The 12,355-nt window shown below is 54.4% G+C and overlaps 1 protein-coding gene across 2 annotated transcripts in view; it reads left to right on the forward strand.

Moving 5' to 3' along the window:
• LOC122366637 (excitatory amino acid transporter 2-like) overlaps positions 1-12,355 on the forward strand; it is a 50,650-nt gene that overhangs the window by 37,360 nt on the left and 935 nt on the right. Inside the window, exons 4-11 of one of the 2 annotated variants that reach the window (XM_043339122.1) lie at positions 5,099-5,306; positions 5,935-5,977; positions 6,823-7,046; positions 7,289-7,522; positions 7,841-8,035; positions 9,988-10,128; positions 11,438-11,588; positions 12,008-12,016. In XM_043339122.1, coding sequence (XP_043195057.1) covers positions 5,099-5,306; positions 5,935-5,977; positions 6,823-7,046; positions 7,289-7,522; positions 7,841-8,035; positions 9,988-10,128; positions 11,438-11,588; positions 12,008-12,016 — 1,205 coding nt within the window. The remainder of the gene's footprint in view (positions 1-5,098; positions 5,307-5,934; positions 5,978-6,822; positions 7,047-7,288; positions 7,523-7,840; positions 8,036-9,987; positions 10,129-11,437; positions 11,589-12,007; positions 12,017-12,355) is intronic. The other variant, XM_043339124.1, reaches the window with a different exon arrangement.

Below are 12,355 nucleotides of genomic sequence, written 5' to 3' on the forward strand. Positions count from 1 at the left end.
TCTCCGGGGCTGTGGGCGGCTCGGAGACCGATCTCCGGGGCTGTGGGCGGCTCGGAGACTGATCGCCGGGGCTGTGGGCGGCTCGGAGACCGATCTCCGGGGCTGTGGGCGGCTCGGAGACTGGTGGGCGGCGCGGAGACTGATCTCCGGGGCTGTGGGCGGCTCGGACTGATTTCCCGGGCTGTAGGCGGCTCGGAGACTGGTGGGCGGCGCGGAGACTGATCTCAGGGGCTGTGGGCGGCCCGAAGTCTGAGTGGATGCAGCCGCCGGCCGCCGCCGCCGCCTGCCGTATTGATTCTCGCGACGCCGGGGCCACGTGATCGGCCGGCCGCCAGCTGGCTGCAGGCGGTCCGCGCGACCCGGACTCTGCCGCAGAGCTGACGAAGCTCCCAGCTCCCAATGCAGAGCAAAAACTCGGCAGCTTACAGGCTTATACGTGCGGAGCTTCAGACGGCGAGCCGGCGGCATCAGAGTTCTGAAAATCCTCCATTCTAGTGTTTATTTTCGTTCGGTCGGACCCGAACGCAGCGCAGTTGGCGTTCCGATGACGAAGGTTAAACTGCATCAACTATTCAAATCGGGAGCAATTGCAGACTCCAGAGTTTTATATTCATCATAAACTTTGTGGCGCTCGGCCATTGAGGCCGAGCGACCTTTGCCATTTCATGCACGCTTCACAATACGCTCGGTCTGGTTGCCAATGCCGGACCTTGCTAGATCGAATGAACGTTCTAGAATTGCAGCTTTACGCCACTTCTCAATGACCTTTGTTGGAGCACCATTTCGGTCTGAATATCTAGAGCCATTGCAAGCAGTGCATTGTGGGAGAAGTGAAGAGATGATGCCTCGATGATGCCTACCCGTTCACTTAACCCGCGCCCTGGTGGGGTCTGTTTATAACGCGACCTGGTGGGGGGGGGGCTATTTTTTGCCCCCCCTCGTATCTCCGAAACTACTGGACGGATCCGCAAAATTCAAACGGCGTTCGAAAGGCCTGTCAAATTTGTCGAGGGAAACCAAATTTTATTGACCTCGGGGTCACCGATGACGTCACAGGTCAGGTCAAAGATGAAATGTTTCACCGTTCACGGGTCTTCTAGGGAATGCGCTATAACACCGAGGAAAACGCATTTTGTCAGGAATCAGCGATAGGGCGTCAGTTGCCTAGTAGATATGTTGCTGTTAGAGGTCACTGGTCATACCAGGTCAGGTCACAGGTCAGGTCACCAAAGGTCACCAAGGGTCACCACATGAACCCAACTTTACTAAGGTTATGCGATGCATGTTTTATGGCCAGTTTTTCATTTCCAACTCAATGGTGTTGGTTATAAGACCATCAGGTACGGTTTAGGTCACTTTCTGGTGGAGGTCAGGTCAAGGTCAGGTCAAAAAAGGTCAAATTTCAAAGTTGATATTTTTGCATAAAATGGGTATTGATTCGATGCAGCTCGTCACGGGGAGTCTAATGGTGGTCTTTGTTTTGCGCTACAAGGTCTAGAATTGCTGAAAATTGAGTTCGAAAATTTGACGTCATCAATTTTGAACAGTTTTTTCGCTATCACTTGGCCAAAAAAGAGGTATCGATCTCAAATTTGGTATGTAGATAGAAGGCGGTAAGGACTATCACATATATTCCGGTTTTTTCGAAATTCAAAAAACTTTTTGGATTTTTTGGCTATTATATTCAAAAAATCTATTTTTTATTTTTGGGGGTCAAAATCCAAAAATTTCAAAAATCCGAGATAGCAGTTTTGTAGCCCTCTTAATTCTACAGCTTTTATGTCTGTATCATTTTTCTGTATTTGCAAAGCTATAGGCCTGACAGCTCTTCCCGCGAAACCCTTTTTTGGGTCGAAAACGGCAGAACATGACGTCACTCTGACGTCATTTCCGGCCAACCTATCATAGCCTTTGGAAAAATTTTTGGTCACAATGTGTAAAATTGATGTCCGGGAGGGTACTGAAAGTTTGGTGACGATCGGCGCAGTGGTTCTGGAGATATAACGAAAAGTCTGGAGGGGGGGCAAAAAATAGCCCCCCCCCCACCAGGTCGCGGGTTAATGCTTTTTATTCATTCACTCGGGCTTGCCAAAGCTGTATCATCAAACTGCATTTGGTAATTTTTGTTCCGAATAGATAACGTTTCACATACTGTTCCGCGACTCTCAGTCATCATCCCCGCTCCCACGAAAATGTGACACCGGCCAACACACGTCACCCGTCACCGACATCCGAGCGACGGCACGTGACACGTGAGCTGCGTGGCTGGCACGCGTGGCACGTGTCACACGGGAAGGGCAGCTGGCACGCGGCTCCCTGTCCACGACCGAAGCTCCACGAGAGCACGAGGTGTTTGTTCGGGGCAAGGGCATTACGTTGAGTGTAGGTGTGTTTGTATGTGTGTCTGTCGTAGCTGTGCCGACTTCCTTTCCAGCGCTGTCGAATGGGAGAAGCTACAAGTGTAGAGTTAAGCCCAGTGGTGACAGCGAAATCACACTGTCCCGGTGACCTAATAAAACCGATCTGTGCTGAGCGTGCCAGCTGGCTTCACGATGTTGGCATCGAAGGAACCCTAAAAACGATGCGTCGATTCATCCCCGTGCTCACCAATGTTTTTCTAGCGAGTCGTTTGCAAGGGTTTTCGTAACTTCCTGCAACTTATTGACGCTCAAGTACCTGAGGTGTCATCAATATGCATCCGTCCGATGTCTATTAACGTTTTGATACTTTCACAAAACATCTGAAAATATGCAAAAATAAAAGCGCAAAGCCCGCCTCTCCCACCTGATTCAAACAAACAAATAAGCAATTCGATTTGGCTTGTAGTTGGGCATCGGGTTACCTGTCTGAGAGCCACAAGTGGACCGATCTGGCCGCTGTCAGCGCCCGCTGGCCCCTGTTCCCGTGTCAGACGTCTGCTAGCCCCACTGACATCTGGCCACTCTCCGCGACTCCATATTTCGCCCGCGGTGGCCGCTTGTATAACCGCGGGGCGGACGCCCGGGCGGCCAAGATAAGCTCACCGGTGTCTGGTGTGGCGGCGATACGGCTGGTATATGGTCACACGGACCTGCGGGAGAGACAGTGGTCGTCTGAGGTCAGGGGGTTCGTACTCTGCCAGAAGTGCACCGAAGCTTGGAGCACATTAGCCCGCTACCGGCAACAAAGCGTCAGCAAACCCACGTAAAATGCGCCACACTGGCAGAAATTAGGACGACTATTCACAAGGACGACGGCTGAGCCGTCCGCATTTAGAATAGGCACACTACTGCTGATTACGAGTTTCGCGGTAATGCCTGCGCCATGGCATCCCTGGGCTGTGATGCCGAGTCCGCACTGCGCAGTGTTTTCATCCCGGTGGATTTGGCTCTGTGTCTGCGGTTCAGCGACAGCGACAGCTATGGTTTGGCTGCGGCCACCGGCGCCTCCGCACTGCCAGCCCGGTGCCTCGAAATAGCCATGCCGGCGACACACCTGGGATGCCGACCTCCCCCGTCCTGCCCCGGTCCTGAGCGCCCCCGGCTGCCCCGGTCAGACGGTCACCGGCCCGCGGCGCCCGGGATGTTGCAGTTGGCAGTGGGGCGGCGACGATGACGGCGGCAGCGGTGACAGATTGGACTGGCCCGGCCGTCTGCTGACGTCCGCTGCTGACGGTGGCCGCCACGGGCGCCCGGCTCACGTGTGACCCGACAGAGGCCGGTCATTGGACCGGGGAGGGGCGCCGGGCCGAGCTGCCGACGGCCATTGTTTGGGCTCGGCCTCTCCTTGGACTGTCAGGGATGCCGTGATGGTGCATCCTAATGTCCACGTCAGGGGTGGGGTGCCATGAAATCATCCACAACTGCTGGCGGAAAGCAGCGCTGTTGTGCTACCAAAAGCGAGAGTTATTGCAAGCGTAGCATAGCATTTTATTCTTCGGTATTTTTTCAACGTTGCATAACAGAACTTCCCAGAAGACGCTGAGGACCAGACTGCCCCATACTATCCTCTCGGTGCACATGTCCCAGACCTTGTCGCTGGCTGCTCTTGGCCCGGTGCCGGTGCCCGCCTGTGGGCTCGTCTGTCCGCGCGGCCGTCTCGGTGCGATGGATGAGACCGCAGCGGCGCCAGCCCTCACTGTCACAGGCCACAGCGGTCTGGCTCTCAACTGACCCAGATCGGGAGCTCGACGGAGGCGCGGTCCGCTGGAACCCCACCAACTGCGGACCTTTTTGCGCAGCGGGAATGCCACGTTTTGTCGATAAAAAATGCCGGTTCAGCGTAAATCAACTGGCACCTGAGCGCCGTCGGTCGGCCGGAGCCGTGCTGACGTCATTACGCCGTGGGACGGCCCGCGGTGGTGTGGCCAGCCAACGCTCAACCCTACCCCACCCCACCTGGCGCGCTATGTCAGAGCTGTTTACGAGAGGGCTGCCAGCCGGTCGTGGGAAGCCCGAGGCCGCGGCGGGCCCACCTGCACGGTGACCAATAAAACTCCGCTCTGCCGTTGGGGTTCCACAAATCGATGGATAACATTCGGGACACATCGGCAAACGTTTCGTTATTAAGTCCACAATGATTTTCGGGTTCTCAGAAAATTGTTAATGAAGTAAAATAGGTCGGTGGTCCGTGACATACCTAACCCTTTGAACAGATGACCAAGTTACGGCTCGCTGACAGTTCCAATAGCGCTGAAGAATTGAGGCACAGCGCATGTTACCTTCAACAGAGGAATAATTTACGTGCAGCCATCTAATTATATTGACCGATGGCTAAGTCACTACTAATATGAGCCAGCTTACCCATGGTGACCTTTACCCTAGACTCAAGGAGGCAGTCTACACTCCGAGAGCCTTCACTGCGCCAGTGTCCCCATCCCTATACCTCACTTCCCTACCCCAAGCCTCATCTATCGAACCAACCCCGCGTTCGATGTCTTCCGGACGGCAAAGATTCTTTGCCGTCCGGCCAATCCCGTCCAAGGTCAGCGAGGGCTCGGCTGCGGTTATGGAACGTGATTGGCCGGACGGCGTAGAATCTTCGCCGTCCGAGAGACATCGAACGCGGGGCAAGTCCCGCACCGACACAGCCAATGACCGGCTCCTTTATCTGCCCGCAGGTTCGGCCAGTCTGAACGCCCGCATGAACGGCAAGATCGCGATGCGCACCGTCATCTACTTTGTGCTGACATCTCTGCTGAACGCCGTACTGGGCATTCTGCTGGTGGTCGCCATCCATCCGGGCGATCCGACCATGCGAAACGCCATCGAGCAGAGCGACCAGAGCCGCCGCGCCACCATCATGGACGGCCTGTTGGACCTCGGCAGGTGCGTCCTGCGCGCGCCGGGGCACCACGGGGGGTGCACAACGCTTGATTCAGGCTATGTGATTCAGTTTGGGAAGGGTGTTTTTTTTTTGGGGGGGGGGCGGGGGAAACGATGAGATTTGCTGGGATGTTTGATTGCACAGTGCTCAACTAGATGAAGATTTTCGTGAGGTTCTTGTCAGGCAAAGTGAACGGGCGGATTGCATGCTCCGACCCTGTATTTTGTTCGTCGTTGACGTAATTTTGGCAATCGTGCTTAGGCAGTTCATGGTTTGCTCGTTCGTCATTCGTCACTAATCCATGGGCCGCCGATTGGCGCAATATTTGCGGTGCGCTCAGCCAAACACTGGCTTTGCACTCGCAGCCAATTGGGTTTAAAGTGGGCCGTTCAGTGCTGCCGTCAGTGATAGCGCTGCCATTATTTCGGCGGCGGGCCGGGCTGTGGGCTGAGCTCGTCTCCCGGTACCGGGCGTGGCCGCGGCGCGCCCGGCGGGGTCGTCTCGCCGCCGGGGTCAGGTGTCAGGGGTGAGGTCGGGGTCGCGGGGGAGCGCGCCGTTTCCGTGCTCTCTGTGTGCGCTTGGCTCGGCGCCGGTCGACGTAGCCGTTACCGCGCAGGTTCTCTTTTTCAGAAACGTCTTCCCAGACAATCTGTTCCAAGCCTCTTTCGAGCAGGTACTTACTTGAGTCGGTAGTCGGTCCGTGCCGGGCCCGACGTGGGCTCGGCGGTGGTGGGGCGCTACGTAGAGCGTACGTGTGTCGGGGACGGAGCTGGTAGTCCGACCCCGGCCCCGTCCCGTCCCGTCCCCGGGCCTCCTCCCTCCACTGGAATGTACTGCATGTTACTGTTCGTCTTGGAATTTGATATAAGGACATCCACCCATTGATTCATTCATTCCGGTGTTTATATAGAGTCATTGTTATTTCCTTTGAATTCGACGTCCTGCTGTTAATTTTCATTCTACATTGTCACTTTAGTGTGTGAGTTGTGAGGAATAAGTCAGTGTTATTACACGTATATCCTGCTGTTCGAAATCATGCCGTTGTCAAATTTACCATAACCTTGTTCCAATTATTATCGGATATCTGATTCTATAACTGTGGCGTACAACCAAAACACGATTTTTGTTTACCCATAACGTTTACTTTCGTTGTTCATTTTTTGTTCTAGTTGCATTTACGTGACTTCAATTGTGTAGCCAGTCATATTTACTTTCACATTTTCTGATAACGTTTCAAAGTAAGTCGTGTGAGATTTTCAAGTTTCAGTTACTTTCCTTAGACTTCAGTGGAGCCACCACCTCTCAGGCTAATCGTAACTCATCTGTCTACATAACCCAATATCAACATCTTTTCATACTGTGCGAGTGAGGCGGTCGCGTCTTGCGATCGCCCCTCGCACCTACCAAGTGATTGACTAATACCGCTGTCCCGGCCTGGCCGAGCCAGTGCTCCTTTGTCCCATCCCCGTTCCGGCGCCGCGGACGGGCCACTGACTAGCCGACGGCCGTCCCCTTTAGACGCAGACCATCTACAAGCCAGTGGCCACCGCCGAGAACGTGACGGAGCAGCTGATGAAGCGCTCGGTCGAGTACCGGCCCGGCACCAACACGCTCGGCATCATCTTCTTCTGCATCGTCTTCGGCACCGTGCTGGGAACCCTCGGCGAGAAGGCGCGCGTCGTCATCCAGTTCTTTGCCGTCGTCGACGAGGTCATCATGCGCATGGTGTCGGGGATCATGTGGTGAGTGTTTGCTGTCATATGTGTCAAAGTGTTTGTGATCATGAAGGAGGCTAAATGGAGCAGAAGATACACGCTTTAATCCGAAGTCTGCCGAGTGCTGGTACCTACTCTCTTGCAGCTAAATACCGCTCCCATCCCAACAGCATCACGCACAACTATCGTCTCCACAGAGACCGTCTGCAGGCTTCAGTGCTCGTCTGAACTAACAGCTATTTCTCCTAACCCCGATTCCCTCTGCGCAGGTGTTCGCCGCTGGGTATCGCCTCCATCATCTGCGGCAAGATCCTGGCCGTGCCGAAACTGGGCATCATCATGGAGCAGCTGGGCCTCTTCATCGTCACCGTAGTGGTCGGCGTGCTCATCTACCAGCTCATCATCATGCAGCTGCTCTACCTGGCCATCGTCAGACGCAACCCGTGGCCCTTCTTCTGGCACATGCGCGAGGCGTGGCTCACCGTCTTCGCTACGGCCTCCACGTGAGTACTGCACGTGGGACGGCTGTGACCCGGGACAGCCATCAACGGGGGGATTTATGGCGCCATTAACTCTCGAGCTGCTAGATTTATGGTTCTTGTTGGACTTTATGGCGGGATATTATGTAGCGCATCCCAGGTGTCGTGAGAAACGAGCGTCACGCATCGTCCTGGTGCTTACATTGCAATGAAAGGTGGCCCAGTGAGATAACCATAATATTAACACGTTGACGCTTTCCAAATCGATTGTTTCTAACTGTTAGGGACCCGTTGTTTAGTCAGACACACCACACACCACACCTTTCCCTCTCCCGCCCCCAGCGCGGCCACGCTGCCCATCTCGCTGAAGTGCGTCGAGGACAAGGCTAAGGTGGACCGCCGGGTGAGCCGGTTCGTTCTGCCCATCGGCGCCACGGTCAACATGGACGGCACGGCGCTGTTCGTCTCGGTCGCCTCCATCTTCATCGCCCAGATGAACAACATGTCGCTCGACGTCGGCAACCTCGTCACCGTCGCGTGAGTGAAAGGCAGGGACTGGGTCAGCTCAGAGGGGTTAGCGGTGTGGTGGTATCGATTTTCCATAGCTACCTTCGTGGGTGTAAAGGTGGAACAAGGTTCGTTCTACCGGCACTTGGTGGAACTCTGCTGTTGTTATCTGCAGGCGAATACCCTTCGCTATTCGTTCTGTTGTCTGGTGTGCTCACTAGCCATTTTTCACTCTCTGTAATATCTGCCACTTGCTAATTGGATGTTGTTTGTGCTGTAATATGCGAACATTTCGGAGGGGCTCCCTACGGCCGCCAGCAGACCGTCGGCCGGGAAACAGTCTGTTGGGGAAGACTGAAGTCACGAGAGGTTCGCCAAACAGCGGCTGGGGGTCCACTGCGATCAGCTGCATCGGGCTTTTATCGATAATTGTATTGGAAACGCTTAGTGGTTTGCCGAACACTTTCTGTGGATTGTGAGCTTAGAGACGAAAACCGATCGCACTTCACTTCATGTGAAAACTTCTTTATGCAGATGGAAGGATTCTAGGAACCTTTAAGGAAACTCACGATGGGAGTCTTCCCTTGGCAGCCAAGGAGACTATGGATTAATTTTAGTCGCTCACTTTGCAGCGTTATTTCTCATTAGCGTAATATTGACCGGGTAGTTTAATGGACTAATGAAGTTTCGGGCCTGTTTACTTCCCTGCCTTCATTAATGAGGTCCTGATGACGCCACGCTCTCTGCAAAGAAGATGAATTCGAACGTCTTCCGTGAAGCTTGCAGCGATGCTCCACTAAAGTGGATCAATGAGTGCAAAAATGAATAATTGATTAACGATAGCACTTCAAGAACGTTGCAAAAGTAAAATATAATTTCTAACCGAGCTTGTTAAATATACCATTTTTATTTCCAGTTGCACATGGGCCCTAGCAGTTTCCTCGGTCCCACAGTTCGGCCAATGCCTCGCCCGTATTTTTCCCGTCCCGTGTCGTCTCCCCGGGGACTCTGCTGCCGCTGTTTGAGGCCGGCTCTGTCGGCCGCGCTGTGGCTGTCTCAGCCAGACGTTAGGGCTTTCCGCCAGCTCGCGATCCGAGCTGCGTGCTCGGCCGGCGGTGGCGTCAGCCGCTCTCCTGTCTCGGGCGCCGGCCGACTGAATCGATCGCGCGAGTTGGCCGAGATCGGCCGCCCACGCCCCCGCTCAGCACCGCCCAGCCGGCTGATTCTACCTTCTGAGGGCGGCTGGACGGTGTCGCTGGCCAGCTTGGTCACAGCCTCGCCCAACGGCGATATTTTAGATGAACGTCTCTTACTCAGAGAAATACCGCCTGGTGAGGCACACGTCCACAACCATCTCCCCGGCGACCAGGATGGGAAAAGGTAGTGAACAGCTGCTACTACGGCCACGTACTCGACGACATAGTTGAGTGGAGTGACGCTGCAGCCGATCGATAGCCGGGAAGATCCACTCAGTCGGCTTTGCGTGCCAACACGAGAACTACGCCGTTACAGCGACGAGGAGGCCATACAAGCTCCACAAGCCGATCTCTCATCATAATTCTGTTAGGAAGCTCATGGATGAACTACGAGGAATTAAATCGATGGCTAGAGGATGTGCCACGTTTGATAATCCAGCTTTCGTGACACGCGAACCCTATGGTGACCGCCGTGACTTCCAAATGCCCACCCCAATGACGGAGTGGTGAATGTGTTTCATGATGCTAATTGCTAACTGGTGGACAGGTATTGTGTACAATGTCCATTGTTCAGTTCAATGTCCGGCACAGTGTGTGTCCAGTGTCCACTTCGATGTCCACTGTCAAGTGTTTCTAAAATGTCCCACTCATTCCGACAACTATGACACACGCCCACTCCGAAGTCCGAACCCACTGTGTCTACGCAACGCGCATGCTCCCCATCACCTACTGCCATTTTTCGCCCACCATTGCCCCTCTGACCGTCCCTCCCCCTCTGACCCGCAGTCTGACGGCCACCGCGGCTAGCGTGGCGTCGGCCAGCGTGCCCTCTGCGGCCCTGGTGCTGATGGTGATCGTGCTGCAGGCTATCGAGGCGCCCATCCCGGACGTCAGCCTCCTGTTCGCCGTCGACTGGCTCGTCGACCGGTCAGTCGGGACTCGAGAGGGCACGGGCTAGCCTAAAGAGTTTGAGCAGTAATTCACCTAATTCCTCATCAACCGAATAAGTGAACACCTAACACCTGTGTCAACATGATCATTGATCAGTGTTCATTGTGCGAGTGCAAATTCATTGTTCATTGTGTCAAACATTGAGGGTCAACTGCAAGCTAGCACAGACCCACAGTTCAGGGACCACAAGACGATGGAAGATCCTCATAACAATCTAAGGTTCTCTGAAAGTGCGAAGTCACCCACCAGTCTCGAAGGGCAAACACTGGTCTCTGAGAGCTCAGAGTTGGCACATGGTGGGCTCATATGGTCCGCCCCCTTCCTCACGGGATCTCCAGCGATGGCTTGTGACGCACTAGAGGTGAAACAGAATCTTACCCAGTTAAGTGCGATTGAAATGCCAGGCATATTTTCCGTGAAATTGGGTCCGTGCTATTGCGTTTGAACAGTTCCGTGCCAAAGCTCCGTAAGTCTGCCAAATTGCATTATGCCGGTGATATTTGAGGTCCCTGGGGATGTCGCAATCAACCTCGCCGGGTCGAGGTGTCTGGCCGAATGTTTGGACCCGGATACTTTGGTACGGGTCCGGGTTCGCGGCGAGTCCCCGGGGTCGGATCGACCCGCTAAGTCGTCTGATCAGGCAGAGTCTGTGCACCAGACGGTGTAATCCGCCGACAGCGTCTCGTTGCCATAGTTACCGATCGACTCTATCGGAGAGATCATGGTTCAGTATGACTCGGCCATAATCCTTCCTTCTCTGACGAATGTAGACGGTCGGACGGTGCGCATTGATGGTGTAATATGCCACGATTGAGACTGTTGGCAGGCATGCGAACGGTTCAAGGGACTCCCTCTGTAGACCCCAGGCAGTGACCCACCTCAGTATTATGGCGGGCGTTAGTGGATTCTCACGATTCACGTCATTGACCGCTGCTTTAATGGAGTTGGAAATCAATGGCCACCATGAGAAATGGCAGCGGCTGGTGACTGGTGTCAGACGCTGACGCATAAGTAGTCCTGCACCAACAGCGATCCCTGTGCATGTGAGTCACAGTCCGTTGAAACATCGTTGACCGCCATGGGGAAAACCCGCCTTAGTCAGAGCCGAAAGGTGATACAAGTTAGAAGTTAGAACACTGACACTTTATGGATTTTTAAATATGCTCTTAAATATGCTTTTAAATATGCTCGCACACTTACGAAACTCATCACCGACCTCAGCGCCATCTGTCTTACGAGCTCGTTCCCAACCATCGCTGACCATTCGCTACCCATTTATTCGCAGGTTCCGTTCGACCAACAACTGTCTGGGCGACTGTTACACGGCGGCCATCGTGGCGCACCTGAGCCGCTCCGAGCTGAGCGACCTGCGCTCGGACACCACCAGCGACGCGCCCGACGCCGTCTCCATCGAGGACGGCGAAAAGAGCCCCCTGGTGAGACACAGGGGAGGCCAGGGCGGGCACCGGTCGGGGAGACACCAATCGAGCGGGCGTGTCGCTCGCTAAGGCAGCTCGGAGAGATGAGACGGGGAATTGGAGGGGAAAGACGGCTGATTAATCAGGGGAGGGGGAAAAGGTCAAGGCCAGTGGAGCTCAGCCATTGGTGGAGTTGGCTGTCCAATCTCATTGGTTTGATTCAAACCATTTATTTGATTTCAACTTCTGACATCTAGAGACAGATATTTGATAGCTGACTGCGGTCAATCATGAGTAAAATTCCAGCCCCGTCGAACTTTATTCGTTAGACTTTTGCCATGAGCTTTGTCCAGCGCCGCTCGCCCCGGGTCCAATTTGCTGAGATCGGTAGCCGGTGTCGTCATCTAACGACATTGCTCCCCCGCCCTGCCGCCCAGGTCCAGTCGGTAAGTGCGGGTCGATACGTGCCGCTAATGAACGCGGTCATATCGGCCGGACTTTTTGGCAATATCCTCCGGTATCGCGGGAAACTTAATTATCGACCCACGGGTGTTACACGGAGCCAAGGTCGCGGCCGGGAGCGATCCCAGCGCTGACGTCACCGTCAATTCAGCTCCCTCTGAGCTTCCCAAATAATTAAACCGATCCGTTAACTTCATCACTTCTGCGACCATTAGATTCCTTTAGTTTCTTTAGTTCATCGTTGAAGCGGCGGGCGGCTCCATTTAACAACTCCCTGACTGTTTGACTCTGAACATCCCTGTTCTTGTTCGAGTCGATCCTCT

This window comes from Amphibalanus amphitrite, unplaced genomic scaffold (assembly GCF_019059575.1).
Source record: "Amphibalanus amphitrite isolate SeventyFive unplaced genomic scaffold, NRLGWU_Aamphi_draft 000821F_arrow, whole genome shotgun sequence".
Taxonomy (NCBI): Eukaryota; Metazoa; Arthropoda; class Thecostraca; order Balanomorpha; family Balanidae; genus Amphibalanus; species Amphibalanus amphitrite.